Here is a 13,418-nt window from a genome sequence, read left to right on the forward strand (position 1 = left end):
GTGGAGGGAAAGCTGCTGGAAAACATCTAAGGTTTCAACAGTATCAGAAAACTTTAATGATCAAAAGCTAAGGGATGAAAAGAGGAACTTGGCCTTGCTCTCTTTCCATGCCTTCATCATCGAGTCTTTTGTCTTGTCGGTGAGCACCCTCTTGGTTTCGGCGTTCTGATCAATTCCACTGTAATCGATTGCTGATAACCCCAGGTCTGCCTTGTACCTCGTAGCGATAAGGTGGCTGATGTTGTACTTCTTGAGTATGACATAGAACTTAGAGTTTCTGCGCTTTATCCATTTAGGCTGGTAGTCTTCGGACTCCTTCGGGACCCTGACAACGCATGCAGTCAAGACATATCTCTCGTCAAGCTGCTTTATCACAACAGCCTTCTTTCCTGCATTCTTCCCACTTGTTACAACAACTATCATGTTTGGCACAAAAAGCATTTCCAGGGCAAATTTTTTACGTTAACAAATCTACAGGCCATTATGGAGAGGATTGAGCTTGTAAAGAGTATAGAAGCAAATGCAGAAAGGATTCTAGAGGACTTCACGGAAATCCTGCAGTACCTGCGGTCTGAAGGATCTGATAGGTGTGACGAGGTCCAGAACCTGCTTTTTGCAACAAGGAGGATGGTTGATCTTATTGACTCAGCTCTAGAAATATACCATTATCTCATAAGACTTAAATATCTTACAGCTGATACTCAGAGATCGGAGACTGCAGAGAGTCGAGATAGGGACAAGATGCTTGAGGAGATGTTTCGAGAACTGAATAGTAACCTGGGTGTTTAGATGGTGTGGGAGAAGATGTCCTAGTTCCTGTTAAATAAAGCATGATTTTTTATAAGAATACAATGCTCGAGTCCTGAGAACATACATGCCTCTGCAGAGAGCTATTTTACATTGTCCTAAGGTAGAAAAACAGACCCTTCTGCATCCTTCGATAAATGAAGACCATTGAAGAGACATATCAAAAGAAGACGCCTGTGGAGCACATTCTTCTCAGGCCTGATTCCTATATAGGGTCTGTGGAGAGGGAAGCGCAGCAGATGTACATATGGGACGAAGAGAGTGGCAGGATGATCTACAAGAACATAGAGTATGTTCCCGGCCTATACAAGATATTTGACGAGATAATTGTGAATGCTGCGGACAACAAAATACGGGATCCAAAGATGAATGTTATTAAGGTTTCCATTGACCCTGAAAAGAATGAGATATCTGTCTATAACAATGGGAAAGGGATTCCAGTTAGAATTCACAAGGAAGAAAATGTGTATGTGCCTGAGCTTATATTTGGAAACCTATTGACATCATCCAATTACAACGATGAAGAGAAGAAAGTTACTGGGGGAAGGAACGGATATGGAGCAAAGCTGTGCAATATATTTAGCAAGGAGTTTGTCGTAGAGACCGCAGATTGCGAGGTCAAGAAGTATTACAGGCAGAAGTACAGGAATAACATGGGCATCAAGGAAGAACCAGAGATCAGCAGATATACCAAGGAGGACTTTACAAGAATAACATTTAAGCCGGACTTGAGGAGGTTTAAGATGGATAGGCTAGATGATGACATAGTAGCATTGTTGAAGAAAAGGGTCTACGACCTTGGGGGAATTGTTAAGGATGTAAAGATATTCTTAAATGAAAAAAAAATCAACATCAAGGGATTCAAGGAGTACGTGAAGCTCTACGTCCCGCCTGAGGCCAATGTTGTACACCAGGTTATCAACGACCGATGGGAGCTGGCTCTTACTGCGAGTGAAGAGCAGTTCCAGCAGGTATCGTTTGTTAATGCAATATGCACAACCAAGGGAGGGAGTCATGTGAACCATGTTGTTGAACGGATTGTGGAGCCACTGTCGGAGGCAATACAGAAGAAGGAGAAGGGGCTTTCTGTGAAGCCCTTCCAAATCAAGTCATGCATGTTTATATTTGTGAATTGCCTGATTGAAAACCCAGCATTTGATTCTCAGACAAAAGAGAATCTCACCCTGAGAGTTTCTGCATTTGGGTCAAAGTGCGATCCAATAGGTGATTTTGTGAAGAGCGTCATAAAGAACACATCCATTGTTCAGAGGGTTGCTTCCTTTGCAAGGGCCAGACAGAGTCTACAACTGAAAAAGACGGATGGGGCAAAAACGAGCAGGCTTTCTGGGATTCCAAAGCTGGAAGATGCCAACTTTGCAGGAACAAGCAGGTCGAAAGACTGTACTCTGATACTAACCGAGGGGGACTCTGCTAAGACACTGGCAGTTTCAGGGCTGAGTGTGGTTGGGAGGGATATCTATGGGGTTTTCCCGCTAAGAGGAAAGCTGTTAAATGTTAGAGAAGCCTCTCACAAGCAGATAATGGAGAATTCCGAGATTTCGAGTATAAAGAAGATTCTCGGGCTACAGCACAACAAAGTTTATGAGGACACGTCAAGCCTTAGGTATGGGCATGTCATGATAATGACTGATCAAGACCATGACGGCAGCCACATAAAAGGGCTGATAATCAATTTTCTGGACCACTTCTATCCCTCGTTGCTGAAAATACCAGGGTTTCTTCAGGAGTTTATCACTCCAATCATAAGAGCCACGAAGAAAGGCCAGGTCAGGGATTTCTTCACCTTACCTGAATATGAGGAGTTCAAAAAGAGCGAGGAAGGATGGAATATAAAGTACTACAAGGGCTTGGGGACATCCACAAGTGCAGATGCCAAGCAGTACTTTAGCAACCTGCCCATCCATGTTAAGAACTTTACCCCGCTGGTTGATGAGGATAAAGAACTCATTGACCTTGCATTCAACAAGAAGAAAGCAGATGCGAGGAAAACATGGCTTTTGAGTTTCGAGCCTGGGACATTTCTAGACCAGTCACTGCCACAGATATCGATTTCGGACTTCGTTAATAAAGAGTTGATTTTGTTTTCCATGGCAGACAACATCCGGTCGATTCCAAGCTTGGTAGATGGACTGAAACCAGGGCAGAGAAAAGTAATGTTTAGCTGTTTCAAGAGAAATCTTAGATCGGAAATAAAGGTGGCACAGCTGGTGGGATATGTTTCCGAGCAGTCTGCATACCACCATGGAGAGCAATCTCTTTGCTCCACAATTGTGAACCTAGCCCAAGATTTTGTTGGTTCCAATAATATAAATCTTCTTCTCCCTATTGGCCAGTTTGGAAGTAGGCTTCAGGGGGGAAAGGATGCAGCAAGCCCTCGTTATATCTTCACATCCTTGTCTCCACTCACAAGATTGATATTCAATGAGAATGACGATGCAATCCTGAACTATCTCAACGACGATAATCTTTCGATAGAGCCGGAGTTCTATGTGCCTATCATTCCAATGGTATTAGTCAATGGAGCAGAGGGTATCGGAACTGGATGGAGCACATCCATTCCCAACTTCAACCCAATAGATATAATTGAGAACATTCGAAGGATGATTAGAGATGAAGACCCTGTGGAAATGACACCCTACTACAGAAACTTTAGAGGAACCATCGAAAAGGTTGGAGAAGGAAAGTTCCAGGTCTCTGGGGTGTATGAGGGAGATATGGATCTTGAAATCACGGAGCTCCCTGTTGGCACATGGACCCTGAATTACAAGGAGTTTTTGGAGTCTCTTGTCCAGGCTGGTGTTGTGAAGGACTTCAAAGAGTACCACACAGAGAAGACAGTGAACTTTACTGTGAAGCTTGCCAAGCATGTCAGCAATCTGAAGCTAAACACCACCATCACAATCAACAACATGGTGTGCTTTGATGAGAAGCTTGGGATTAAGAAATACTCGACACCCAAGGATATCCTGAAGGAGTTCTATGATGTAAGGCTCAGATACTACTCGATAAGGAAGGAGAATATGCTGAAGGTAATGAAAGAGGAATTGGTAAGGCTGGAAAACAAGGTGAGATTTATAAAAGAGGTTTCTACAGGGGGACTTGTTATCAGCAGAAGAAGGAGGGCAGAGATTGTCTTTGATCTTGAGGCAAGAGGATATGCAAAGGCAGATGATTACGAATATCTTCTAGGGATGTCGATATTAAGCCTTACTGCAGAAAGAATTGAAAAGCTAAGCAACGAGCACTCAAAGAAGCTTGAGGAGTACAATAGATTAGCGGGGAAGACTCCCAAAAAGCTTTGGCTTGAAGACCTGGATGCTTTTGAAAAGGAGTACTTGAAAATTGTTGAAAATGAAACCAAAGAATATGACGATGAATTGAACGGACGTGTTAAAAAGAGAGGTGGGAAGCCAAAGTCGAGAAGTGGGGCCGCCAACAGGCCAAAGAAGGCCAAAGCAGCCCAAAAGCCCAAGGCAGCACATGTATCTGAGAACTCAACAGACTCAGATGCTTTACAAGAAAAGCCCTGGAAAAAGTATAATCTTACATAAATTTCCAGTGACTCAATCAAAGACAGATCTTTTATACACGCTTTCTTATCTTTAAAAGATAGCAGAAGACTGAGTAAAGTTTATTGTTCCTTTCGTACTTTCCTGTACATCGCATCTATTTTCTTCTGATATTCAATGGAAGCCGATTTTTCCCTCATGATTTTGTGATATGCAGATATCTTGCTTTCTTTTTGGATAGCTTTTCTCGTGGTCTTTGACTTTCTCTTAGTGCTTGCATTGAGTTTTGGCTTCAAGCTTTTGAACACCACTGGGCCTTTCTCCTGTACAATCGGGCCTCTTTTTTCCCCATGCACTCCAAATGCCTCAAATACACCGGGGTTTTTCAGAAACATACGGGCATAGCGTTCATAAAGAGCCCTGTCATTTTCAAAGAGATAATTCTTCACTTCATTCAAGTACATCGGTTTTGCTTCTGCTGAAATAAAAAGCTCAATCAGCTCCATGACTTTGGAGTGGGATGCTTTTGAGGAAATCTCGTCCACCAGTATTCCAGCTATATTCTTGTATTCTTTCTCACCTACTTTGAGATTCCTATATCTGTCTATAGCCCTATCTATCCTGCTTATGGTGATACTCATGCCAAGCCCTTCCAGAGTCAGATATTTTATTATTCAGTTACCATGCCCGAACCCTGAAACGAGAAATGATTTACAGAATAGATAAGAAGTCGATTAAGAGGCTCTATCTATCGAGGAATGCAAAAAGTTCCCATGTCCGTTCTTCCCTCATCACACTTGTAGAAATAGGAAATCCTTATTTGACTTTTATGCTTTATGCAATGTTTCAGGACATGCTTCCTGAGATGTCATGCCCAGCACCGTTTGGCATTCTTATGGAAAGCAGCAAGATAGTTAGCTACATGGTTGGAAGGATTATAGGAAAAGACGTAGCATTTGAGCCTAGAGAAGAGCGCAGCAGTGATAGATGGAGCGAAAGCGATTACATTGAAGTCATGAGGTTTCTCTTGAGCCTCGAAAGAACCAACAGAAGGTTATCATATATCGATCAGCCCTTCATTCTATATGTGGTGTCGAAGATATCGGAGACAGAAAAGGCAAAGCTAATCAGATTCTTAGAAGTCTCTCCTCTCTGTATATTAGTAATGAAGACAATGAGTACCAGCAGCCTGAAGGGTATTCACTTGGAAGTTATCACCTTCCTGAAGGCTAAAGATATGGAATATGAGGAGGGGTTTAAGTATGTGCATGAGTCAAGTGTAGATTTCAGGGCTCTAAAAAGAGTGTTTTTGAGGTCTAACTTCCCACAAATACAAAACTACTTCCATGCTCTGGTAGACTTCTGTCCCGAAATGATGTTTGGAATAGGAAAGCCCTATACTAACAGGATGGAAGTATTTGGAGATCCTCTTTTGATACCAATCAAGCCGAAGCTATTATGTGCCTATATATCTGCCTGTGTGCACTTTATCAAAAGAAAGTACAGGGCTCTTGAGCAGGAAAAGAACTTGGATGTGTTGATAAAAACCATTTACATTGAAAGAATCCTCTCAGCTTGTCCTAAAAAGCGTCTCTTGAAAAAAGTGATCCATCAAATGATTCTCGACACGCCTATTCTCGTGAAAGTTATCGTAATGAGAAGATTTCCATCTAATCTTGTTAAAAGAATAGTTAGATGTGTACCGTCCTTTCACCTTGCATATGAGATGTCGCTAAGGATTCTTTGTAAAAATCCTAATGATAACTTCTATGAAACACTAGTTGAAGAGCTCCTCAAGAAATATCCAACTGAAAGCAATGTGAAGAAGTTTGGAGCATGTTCTCACTTACTTAGCAAGCCACTTCTAAAAAGGTTGAAATATCTTACCGATGCCTGTTCTAGCGAATAGGGAGCGAAAGAAGCGAGAACTGAATATCTTTGTCTTTTAATAATAAACAAATAGTCTGCATTGCATAAAGTCTCTACATTATCAGAAATATCTCGTTATATTTATCAAATTAGTACGGCAGAGCAATGGTTAAAAATTATGTTTTACACCAAATGTGTCTAGAACAATAACTACTGCTAGAAGAAAACCAGCAGAAAGAACATCTGAGACCGAAGTGATAAACGGGAGAGCCATAACGCTGGTATCCTCTTCTTTTTTGTCCAGATACTCGATAAGAATCGAAATGCCTTTCAGTAAAATTGTAACATGGAGGACAAAGGATATTGTGAATAATATACAGAACTCTGTGGAGTATTGGAGCCCCATTAGCATTGCCACTACAAGATATATTAGCGACATTAACAAAGAAACTAGTGTCAGTGTTATGTAGGACTCTGTACTATTATGGATTGTTTGATTGTTGATCGATGTAAATATCTTGTGGAGATGAATTAGTGCTATTGACACAGACATCCCACTAAACACAGGAAACGATGGAGCAAGAATTGGAAACCTGACAGAAAAATTCTCAAGGACATATCCGATGGCTGTGCTGATCACATATGTCATGACGAGAACCTCTATAGGCTGGATGGGGATCCGCTTTTTGCCGGACAGTGCAAAGCAGAGGCACAAAGGCACAATGGAAACAGACAAGAATATGTATGTAAGGGACAACGGAATCGAAATACCCCTAAACCTCTTTGTGAAGTACATCAGTGACTTTACATTCATGTAATCGCCAAAGGACGATATGGTTGGGAGGATGATATTGTCTGGATTGATGCCCATCACCTTGGATATCTCTATGGATATTACGAGAAGCACTATGAACATAGCGGTGGTGAGTATGCACGAAACAAGTGAACCTGTAACCATGGACATTACCAATTCTGTGTGCAGCTCTCCTGACAAAGTGACCCCTATTATGCCTATTAGCCCTATGGTAAGTCCTATTATGGCAGATTGCGCCAAGACTAAATTGGAGTTAACAAAGACATATCCGAAGTACTTTTTGTACATAAAGAGAGGAGACTGGCTCATTGATGAGAGATACATTGCAAATATGACCTCTGTGTTTCCTTTGAATGCCAGAATGCAGTTTGTTTCAAGAATGATTGGGACATCTTCCAAACTAGCATCGTTGGTAGCATCTATGAGTGCTGATCCCGTCATTATCAGCCCTACCAAGGATATGAGCAGCCCTGGGACGGACTGCAGCAACAAGGAAGTGTTGCATGAAGACAGATTGACCAAGTCTTTAAACATCGATCCTGGACCCCTATCCCATTAAGAAGAATAGCTTTTGAGAACACCAATAATATTCCATACTGAGACCTAACGTTCTATCCCATACGGTTTCAAATATTTGATGCCCATTGATAGCTGTTGTGGGGGAGAAAGAGAAATCCCATGAGTGGTGCATATAGGGCCTGTGTTTCATTTTCAAGCAAAATGCCCTGTATTATGAAGGCCTAAGCACATTTGTGGAATCTATGAGACTTCTTTTAGATTGAAACCTTTCAAAATTAACACCCTAATCAACTCATATTATGGAAAAGCCGAGTGCAAGCTTTAACTTTGATAAGATACCAAAGTTCATAATGAAGCTTTATAAGGCCACCAGTGACGAGAAGTACAAGGGAATATGCTGGACGCCTGATGGGCTCAAGATTCACATATATGACAGAGATGTATTTGTGAAGGAGACACTTCCTCTTATATCCAAGACCAGAGAGTTCGGAACGTTTGTCCGGATGCTGAATAGCTATGGATTTGTTAAGTCCAAGGACATTGAGGAGGAGGATATATACTATAACAAGAACTTCAGGAGAGGAAGAGAGGATCTTCTAGGGATTGATGACTCACTTAGGATGATCAAGAGAAAGAAGTCGAACGACATTCGGATGGGAATTGGAGATGGGTCCCTGAAGGAGGTTGTGGAGTACCTATATGTGCAGAACCAGGAGCTGTACACAGAGCTGTCTGCCTGCAAGGAACGGATAGAGAGGCAGGAAAGGACTCTCAACGGTCTTATAGAGATTCTTTCGAGGGTTTTTAGGACAAATTCCCAGGACTTCGGGGCTCGACTTAAGCCCAGTAACCTTAACCTTCATAATGAAATGGATCTTTTCCTTGGGGAGCTGTCCGGGCCTCTTAAGGACGGATATGAAACATCATCATCCAGGCCTCAGGAGAAAAGTATCCCAGGGCTGTCCTTTAAGTCCGGAGAGAATCCTCGTGGAGATTCTGATTCCAAGAGTGATGGATACGATGCTTTCTTTTAAATGTGTACATATTACCGTATAACATTACATTACATTACCTACATATGATATGGATGTATTAGAAAATAAAAATAACGTATAGTTTTAGTTTACACGTCAAGATATATTGGCTTAATGAGTTTTCTTATTTGGGCCAGACTTATATCCTTGATGAAAGTTGGGAGAAGAAGCAGGGTGGCAAGTGTAGCCTTAGGCATGCTTGTCCTCTTGACTGGGGCTGCTACGACCATTGGCCTTGTATTCAGACTGCAGGACTATGCAAAATCATCACTACCGAATGGAGGGTTGAAGGAGCTGCGTTTTTGCGAGCCAAAATCACCGGTAGTGCCTGTTGAGGAGTTGGGATGTATTTCTCTTAGGTTTTGGGATGTAAAGGGGGAAGATTTCAGCATAGAGCAGGCCGCATGTGGAGAGAATAGTGAAAGGTTGTATCTTGAATTCGTTATAAACACCCTGGGCGGCATTTGTGATCTAGAAAATGAAGCAGGTGTGATTGAGGAAGAGGATATAATGAAGAGAGAAAAGGAAAGCCTCAGAATTCTAATCTGTGAGATAAGATACAACCTATGTGAAAACTCGAGGCTTGTAGAAGTCAAAAGCACAGGGACATGTATTGATGCTTCCTCGACAGCATTAAGAAGATTCCTCGGGTTAGACGTGGAGTTCCCCTCAGGACAGGATTTGGAGGCGGTGGAGACTGGAGAAATGGTCAAGGTCATTGAAGCGTACTGGCCCAGGGACCTAAACGGCGTGAAGTGCAAGATTTTTACAAAAGTGCTATCATTGAAGAGCTATGTGGCGAGCATTCTTGCTAGATATTTCATTGAGTGCAAGATAGAAAGGCAGAAAAGAATGGAAAGAGATTCAGATGTGCTTATGAGCATTGAGATGGGAAGAGCGCTAGGTGATAAGAATGTAAGCCCATTTGTGATTCTAAGTGGAAAAGGCTGCCTGAGCCCAGGAACATACATGAATGTTATACGAGAGATCCTTTTCTTTACTAAGTATAAAAGTATTATTTCCAATATGAATGCTGAGGAAAGCGGAAGCTTCCGCGATATTAGTGAACTATGGTTTCTCCTACAGAAATGCAAAGGCAGCTTCAACAGAAAACTTTCTGACAAGTTCAGAAAACTATTTGAGAAAATATCCAGAGATAGCTCGATGTCTAACAGCGATAGAAGCCATGTGGCCTACAGAACCTTGATGGGCTTTCTTGGGCTGACTGAAGGCTTCCAAAACGGGACAATGAGGCAAATAAAAGATCAAGACATGCCTGTTTTCGAATACTATCGAAATCTTCTTTCAAGCCTGGTTGATGAGAAAGCCTACTACCATATTCTAAATACAAGGAAGACCATTAAGGTAAAGGATTATATGGCAAGCTTGCTTCTCCGGGGCTATAAGGACAGAGTTTACAAACTAGCAGCAAAACTCGAAGTAAAGAAGGTTTCCAAAATGGAGGTGAAAGGGGGATTTCCTCGAATGAAACACTACTTGTGGTTTCTAGTTAGGCTCATTCATGATGCCGAAGTCGTGGACAGAAAGACTGGCGGAAAGTTTAAAGATGAATTAGGTAGGCTGAGAGAGAACTTTACACTTTGCATTGAATTAGTTGTGCATGGCAGAAAGATATATGCGTCTGAGCCCTCTACTAAAGCTGTTCTCAAGCTAGTAGGAATAGGCAAGAACACAGATACTTGTACCGCCGGAGCGGAAGATGAACATGGATACATGTTTGAAGGCGCGAAACGGCATGAGCCATCAAGAAATGGCATTTCTTTTGCAGGGTGTATTTTGGATAGGATGGATGCTTCTCTTGGAGAATATGCTGCTGCTGTGGTTTCGCAATATCTCAGAGAATGTAAGGAAAACAGTAGGGCACAGGAGGATGTGGACTTGAAGGTCTTCCGAAGCATGAATGAAGACTTTTCGATAAGGTATGAAGATGGAAAGCCTGTTGGCGTGGAATACTTTGAGATGGTAAGAAACATGCTCTGCAGAGTGTTTTGTAGTGAGATTGAGGGGCTTCTAAGAGGAGCAATGCTTGAAGACAGCTTTCTTTCAAACACACTAAAGTATTATCTGGACTGTAAGATGAGAAATGTCTGCAATCTTTTTTCAAGGGCCTTCCTTGCTGTGGAACATGGCTTTCACACTGACGAGAAGAAGGTTTCTGCGCACGATGTTACTATGATCAAAAGAATTCTAGGGAAAGACAAATACTTTATGCGAAGCACAGATCTTCAGGAAGGCAGCAAGAGGCTGTTTAAATCGATCCTATCGAAGTTTCCAAGAAAATACAAGAAGATTAGATGCTGGATTGGAGACAAGGAGTTCGAGCTGGTCTATCTCATTGCCAAAGCAATCACAGAATACCTCAGGATAGACACTGCTGAAAACTGCAAGCTTGTTTCTGAACTTGAAAGGAGCCCCATATGCAATGCAGCATTTTATGACGAAAAGTAAGTGCCTGCGATTGCACACGTCACATATATGAAAACCTCAACCCCAAAGTCTCATGGGAGCAGAGAAAAAAAAGTTTCAAATACAACTAACAGCCTTTGTTATCACTATGTTTGTGTCGCCCATAGCAGTTCCCGTGCTCGGAAGAATGGCAGGATTTGACTCTCCTTTAGTTTCATTTACATCTCTATTCCTAGTTCTGGGATCTATGGGGGCGATATGTAAAGTTGCGATTGATAGAGAAAGAGAAAAGAAGAATAAAAGGATGAGGAAGATTAAATCCAAGTGAAGTTTGTTTCGATGTCTGTGCTCCTGGTGTGTGAGCCCTGCCTGGCCGCTCCCAGGTTCTTGATTTAAGTTTGTTTATTTCTGTCTTTTTTATATCTGGCGAGAATACCCCAAATGAATGAGGTATCGGTGATAGTTCATCCATTGGTATTACTTTCTGCAGTTGACCATTACAAAAGAAAAGGAACAAGGCGAGTTGTCGGGATATTGCTTGGAAATGAAGACGGAGAGGTTCATATCACAGAGAGTTTTGCCTGCATATTTGAGGAAGACGAAAATGAATGGTTTATAGACACCTCATACATAAGAAGCATGTTTGATTTGTTCTACAAGGTTAACCACAAGCTCAAGATAATAGGGTGGTATCACACAGGCCCGAAGATGTATGAAAATGACCTCGACATAACAAGGTCTTTATCCAAGTTTGTGGAGAATCCCTTTCTTGCCATTATCAATGTCCATCTCGGAGAAAACGATCTTCCTGTGCAAACATTCAAGCTGGACGAGCAAGATGAGTTTATACACGTGGGGTGCAGTATAGAGGCCGAAGAAGCCGAGGAAGTCGGTGTTGAGCATCTTATAAGAGACATCAGGGAGGAGGCTAGTGGATCGATTGCAGCCAAAATTAATGGAATAAAAGAATCGCTGCTTGTCTACAAAGGGGTTCTTGCAGAAATAAGATCCTACCTCGACGACGTGATAAATGGAGGAATTGCCCCGAGCCAGGAGATCATCAACCTCTGCCAAGAGATCATCAATTCTATTCCAAAGCTTGAAAAGCCTCTGGACGAGAATCTTTCTGATTGCTATGTCTCTGTGCTTGCAAAGACTGTGGTTGCACTTAATGATCTAAGGAGAAACAGGCTTGAGAATGGAATTGAGACGAGTGCATCGTAAATTTAATAAACATGTCATATTCCTGATATTACAAAACTTTGGAGCGCAGCACCTTGACTTTTTTGTAATTTTTCTTTGGGGATAGGGTATGGAGATCAGACATATAGTTCTTCTGAACTATGGAGATGCTGGAAGAATCAACCAGCATGTGTTGTGCAATGGCTGCCTTGTATTCAATTCTCCCTGGAGTGATTCATCTCCAGAAACCAAGGTGGAGAGGGACGGTGATAAACTAACCATTGAGTCAAAGGAAATAGTTCTTAGGATCATCGGTCGAAAAATCGTTTACTTAGAGGCCGTCTACTCAATAGACAGTAAAGTTGAATTTATGGAGCTCACCCCTTCCCCATATCCATATGATTTCTTCTTGATGAAGAGGCACTTTCTCTCGAGGCTGAAGGGAACGCCTTCCTGCTCTATAGACAAAGAAACAGTGCACCTGAGCAAAAGAAGGATAGGATGCTTTATCATACCTGTATTCTTGTATTTGTTAAGAAGGACTGTTAAGGATTTTCTTGTCGGACTTCCCCAGCACATAGTTGATTACATAGTGAGTTGCCCAGCTGAGAAGGGGCAGGCTGTAACCATAAAGACAACTCTGGGCACTTACGTAAGATTCTTTTGTTCTATGCAGGGTGTGTTTTTAAGACTAGGGGTTCCAGTTGTATTTATTGACGAGGTTTTTCTTATTCCAACCATTGCATATCTGCATGCCTTTTCGCATGTATGCTCTTTCTTAGTAAGCTTGCTAATAGAATCTGTCCATCTGCTGAACAACAGTAGCTACAATCCCCTAAAAAGGCGAAGAGACACCATGATCCTTAATACAGATCAAATATTCATGTCTGCATTGATTTTTTCATTTGTCCTGCTAATCATGTTCAACATTGTGCACTTCTACATTCTTTGTAGCTTCATGAGACTATGCCTAGCCGGCCTGAGGTTTACTAGGAACTTCATAGACTTTGTATTGATGGACTTCTCCAAGTGCCGTACATACGACCTTTCAATTGATTACGATAAGGCCCCCGCAATTAAGCTCAGGTATACCAAGGTTTCTATCTACGATAGAATCAAGCTCGCAGTGCAGGCAAGCTTCTTGTCTTTGGGATTATTCAAAGATAGCATCCTAGTTAGGTTTTTAGCTGAAATAAAGTAACATCTTTCTTACGTCTACCTTGTTCTGAGGTGCCT

At 41.8% G+C, this 13,418-nt stretch overlaps 11 protein-coding genes across 11 annotated transcripts; 8 read left to right on the forward strand and 3 right to left on the reverse strand.

Annotated features, from left to right (window-relative positions):
- Positions 1 to 60: 60 nt before the first annotated feature.
- On the reverse strand, positions 61 to 441 carry EHEL_040260 (60S ribosomal protein L27; the record flags this gene model as incomplete). The annotated part of the gene is made up of 1 exon (XM_003887010.1): positions 61 to 441. The coding sequence occupies one exon, from the start codon at positions 439 to 441 to the stop codon at positions 61 to 63; it is 381 nt and encodes a 126-aa protein (XP_003887059.1).
- A 42-nt stretch (positions 442 to 483) lies between these two features.
- EHEL_040270 (uncharacterized protein) lies at positions 484 to 789 on the forward strand (the record flags this gene model as incomplete). The annotated part of the gene is made up of 1 exon (XM_003887011.1): positions 484 to 789. The coding sequence occupies one exon, from the start codon at positions 484 to 486 to the stop codon at positions 787 to 789; it is 306 nt and encodes a 101-aa protein (XP_003887060.1).
- Positions 790 to 944: 155 nt separating this feature from the next.
- EHEL_040280 (DNA topoisomerase II) lies at positions 945 to 4,379 on the forward strand (the record flags this gene model as incomplete). Its single annotated transcript, XM_003887012.1, has 1 exon — positions 945 to 4,379. One exon carries the CDS (start codon positions 945 to 947, stop codon positions 4,377 to 4,379), a length of 3,435 nt encoding a protein of 1,144 aa, XP_003887061.1.
- Positions 4,380 to 4,459: 80 nt separating this feature from the next.
- Positions 4,460 to 4,978, reverse strand: EHEL_040290 (uncharacterized protein; the record flags this gene model as incomplete). Its single annotated transcript, XM_003887013.1, has 1 exon — positions 4,460 to 4,978. The coding sequence occupies one exon, from the start codon at positions 4,976 to 4,978 to the stop codon at positions 4,460 to 4,462; it is 519 nt and encodes a 172-aa protein (XP_003887062.1).
- Positions 4,979 to 5,043: 65 nt separating this feature from the next.
- On the forward strand, positions 5,044 to 6,246 carry EHEL_040300 (uncharacterized protein; the record flags this gene model as incomplete). The annotated part of the gene is made up of 1 exon (XM_003887014.1): positions 5,044 to 6,246. The coding sequence occupies one exon, from the start codon at positions 5,044 to 5,046 to the stop codon at positions 6,244 to 6,246; it is 1,203 nt and encodes a 400-aa protein (XP_003887063.1).
- A 129-nt stretch (positions 6,247 to 6,375) lies between these two features.
- Positions 6,376 to 7,554, reverse strand: EHEL_040310 (uncharacterized protein; the record flags this gene model as incomplete). Its single annotated transcript, XM_003887015.1, has 1 exon — positions 6,376 to 7,554. The coding sequence occupies one exon, from the start codon at positions 7,552 to 7,554 to the stop codon at positions 6,376 to 6,378; it is 1,179 nt and encodes a 392-aa protein (XP_003887064.1).
- A 284-nt stretch (positions 7,555 to 7,838) lies between these two features.
- On the forward strand, positions 7,839 to 8,573 carry EHEL_040320 (heat shock transcription factor; the record flags this gene model as incomplete). Its single annotated transcript, XM_003887016.1, has 1 exon — positions 7,839 to 8,573. The coding sequence occupies one exon, from the start codon at positions 7,839 to 7,841 to the stop codon at positions 8,571 to 8,573; it is 735 nt and encodes a 244-aa protein (XP_003887065.1).
- Positions 8,574 to 8,723: 150 nt separating this feature from the next.
- Positions 8,724 to 11,042, forward strand: EHEL_040330 (uncharacterized protein; the record flags this gene model as incomplete). Its single annotated transcript, XM_003887017.1, has 1 exon — positions 8,724 to 11,042. One exon carries the CDS (start codon positions 8,724 to 8,726, stop codon positions 11,040 to 11,042), a length of 2,319 nt encoding a protein of 772 aa, XP_003887066.1.
- A 52-nt stretch (positions 11,043 to 11,094) lies between these two features.
- On the forward strand, positions 11,095 to 11,328 carry EHEL_040335 (uncharacterized protein; the record flags this gene model as incomplete). The annotated part of the gene is made up of 1 exon (XM_059743493.1): positions 11,095 to 11,328. One exon carries the CDS (start codon positions 11,095 to 11,097, stop codon positions 11,326 to 11,328), a length of 234 nt encoding a protein of 77 aa, XP_059599476.1.
- Positions 11,329 to 11,441: 113 nt separating this feature from the next.
- Positions 11,442 to 12,224, forward strand: EHEL_040340 (proteasome 26S non-ATPase subunit 7; the record flags this gene model as incomplete). Its single annotated transcript, XM_003887018.1, has 1 exon — positions 11,442 to 12,224. The coding sequence occupies one exon, from the start codon at positions 11,442 to 11,444 to the stop codon at positions 12,222 to 12,224; it is 783 nt and encodes a 260-aa protein (XP_003887067.1).
- Positions 12,225 to 12,312: 88 nt separating this feature from the next.
- EHEL_040350 (uncharacterized protein) lies at positions 12,313 to 13,383 on the forward strand (the record flags this gene model as incomplete). Its single annotated transcript, XM_003887019.1, has 1 exon — positions 12,313 to 13,383. One exon carries the CDS (start codon positions 12,313 to 12,315, stop codon positions 13,381 to 13,383), a length of 1,071 nt encoding a protein of 356 aa, XP_003887068.1.
- Positions 13,384 to 13,418: the final 35 nt, after the last annotated feature.

This window comes from Encephalitozoon hellem, chromosome IV, assembly GCF_000277815.2.
Source record: "Encephalitozoon hellem ATCC 50504 chromosome IV, complete sequence".
NCBI lineage: Eukaryota > Fungi > Microsporidia > Unikaryonidae > Encephalitozoon > Encephalitozoon hellem.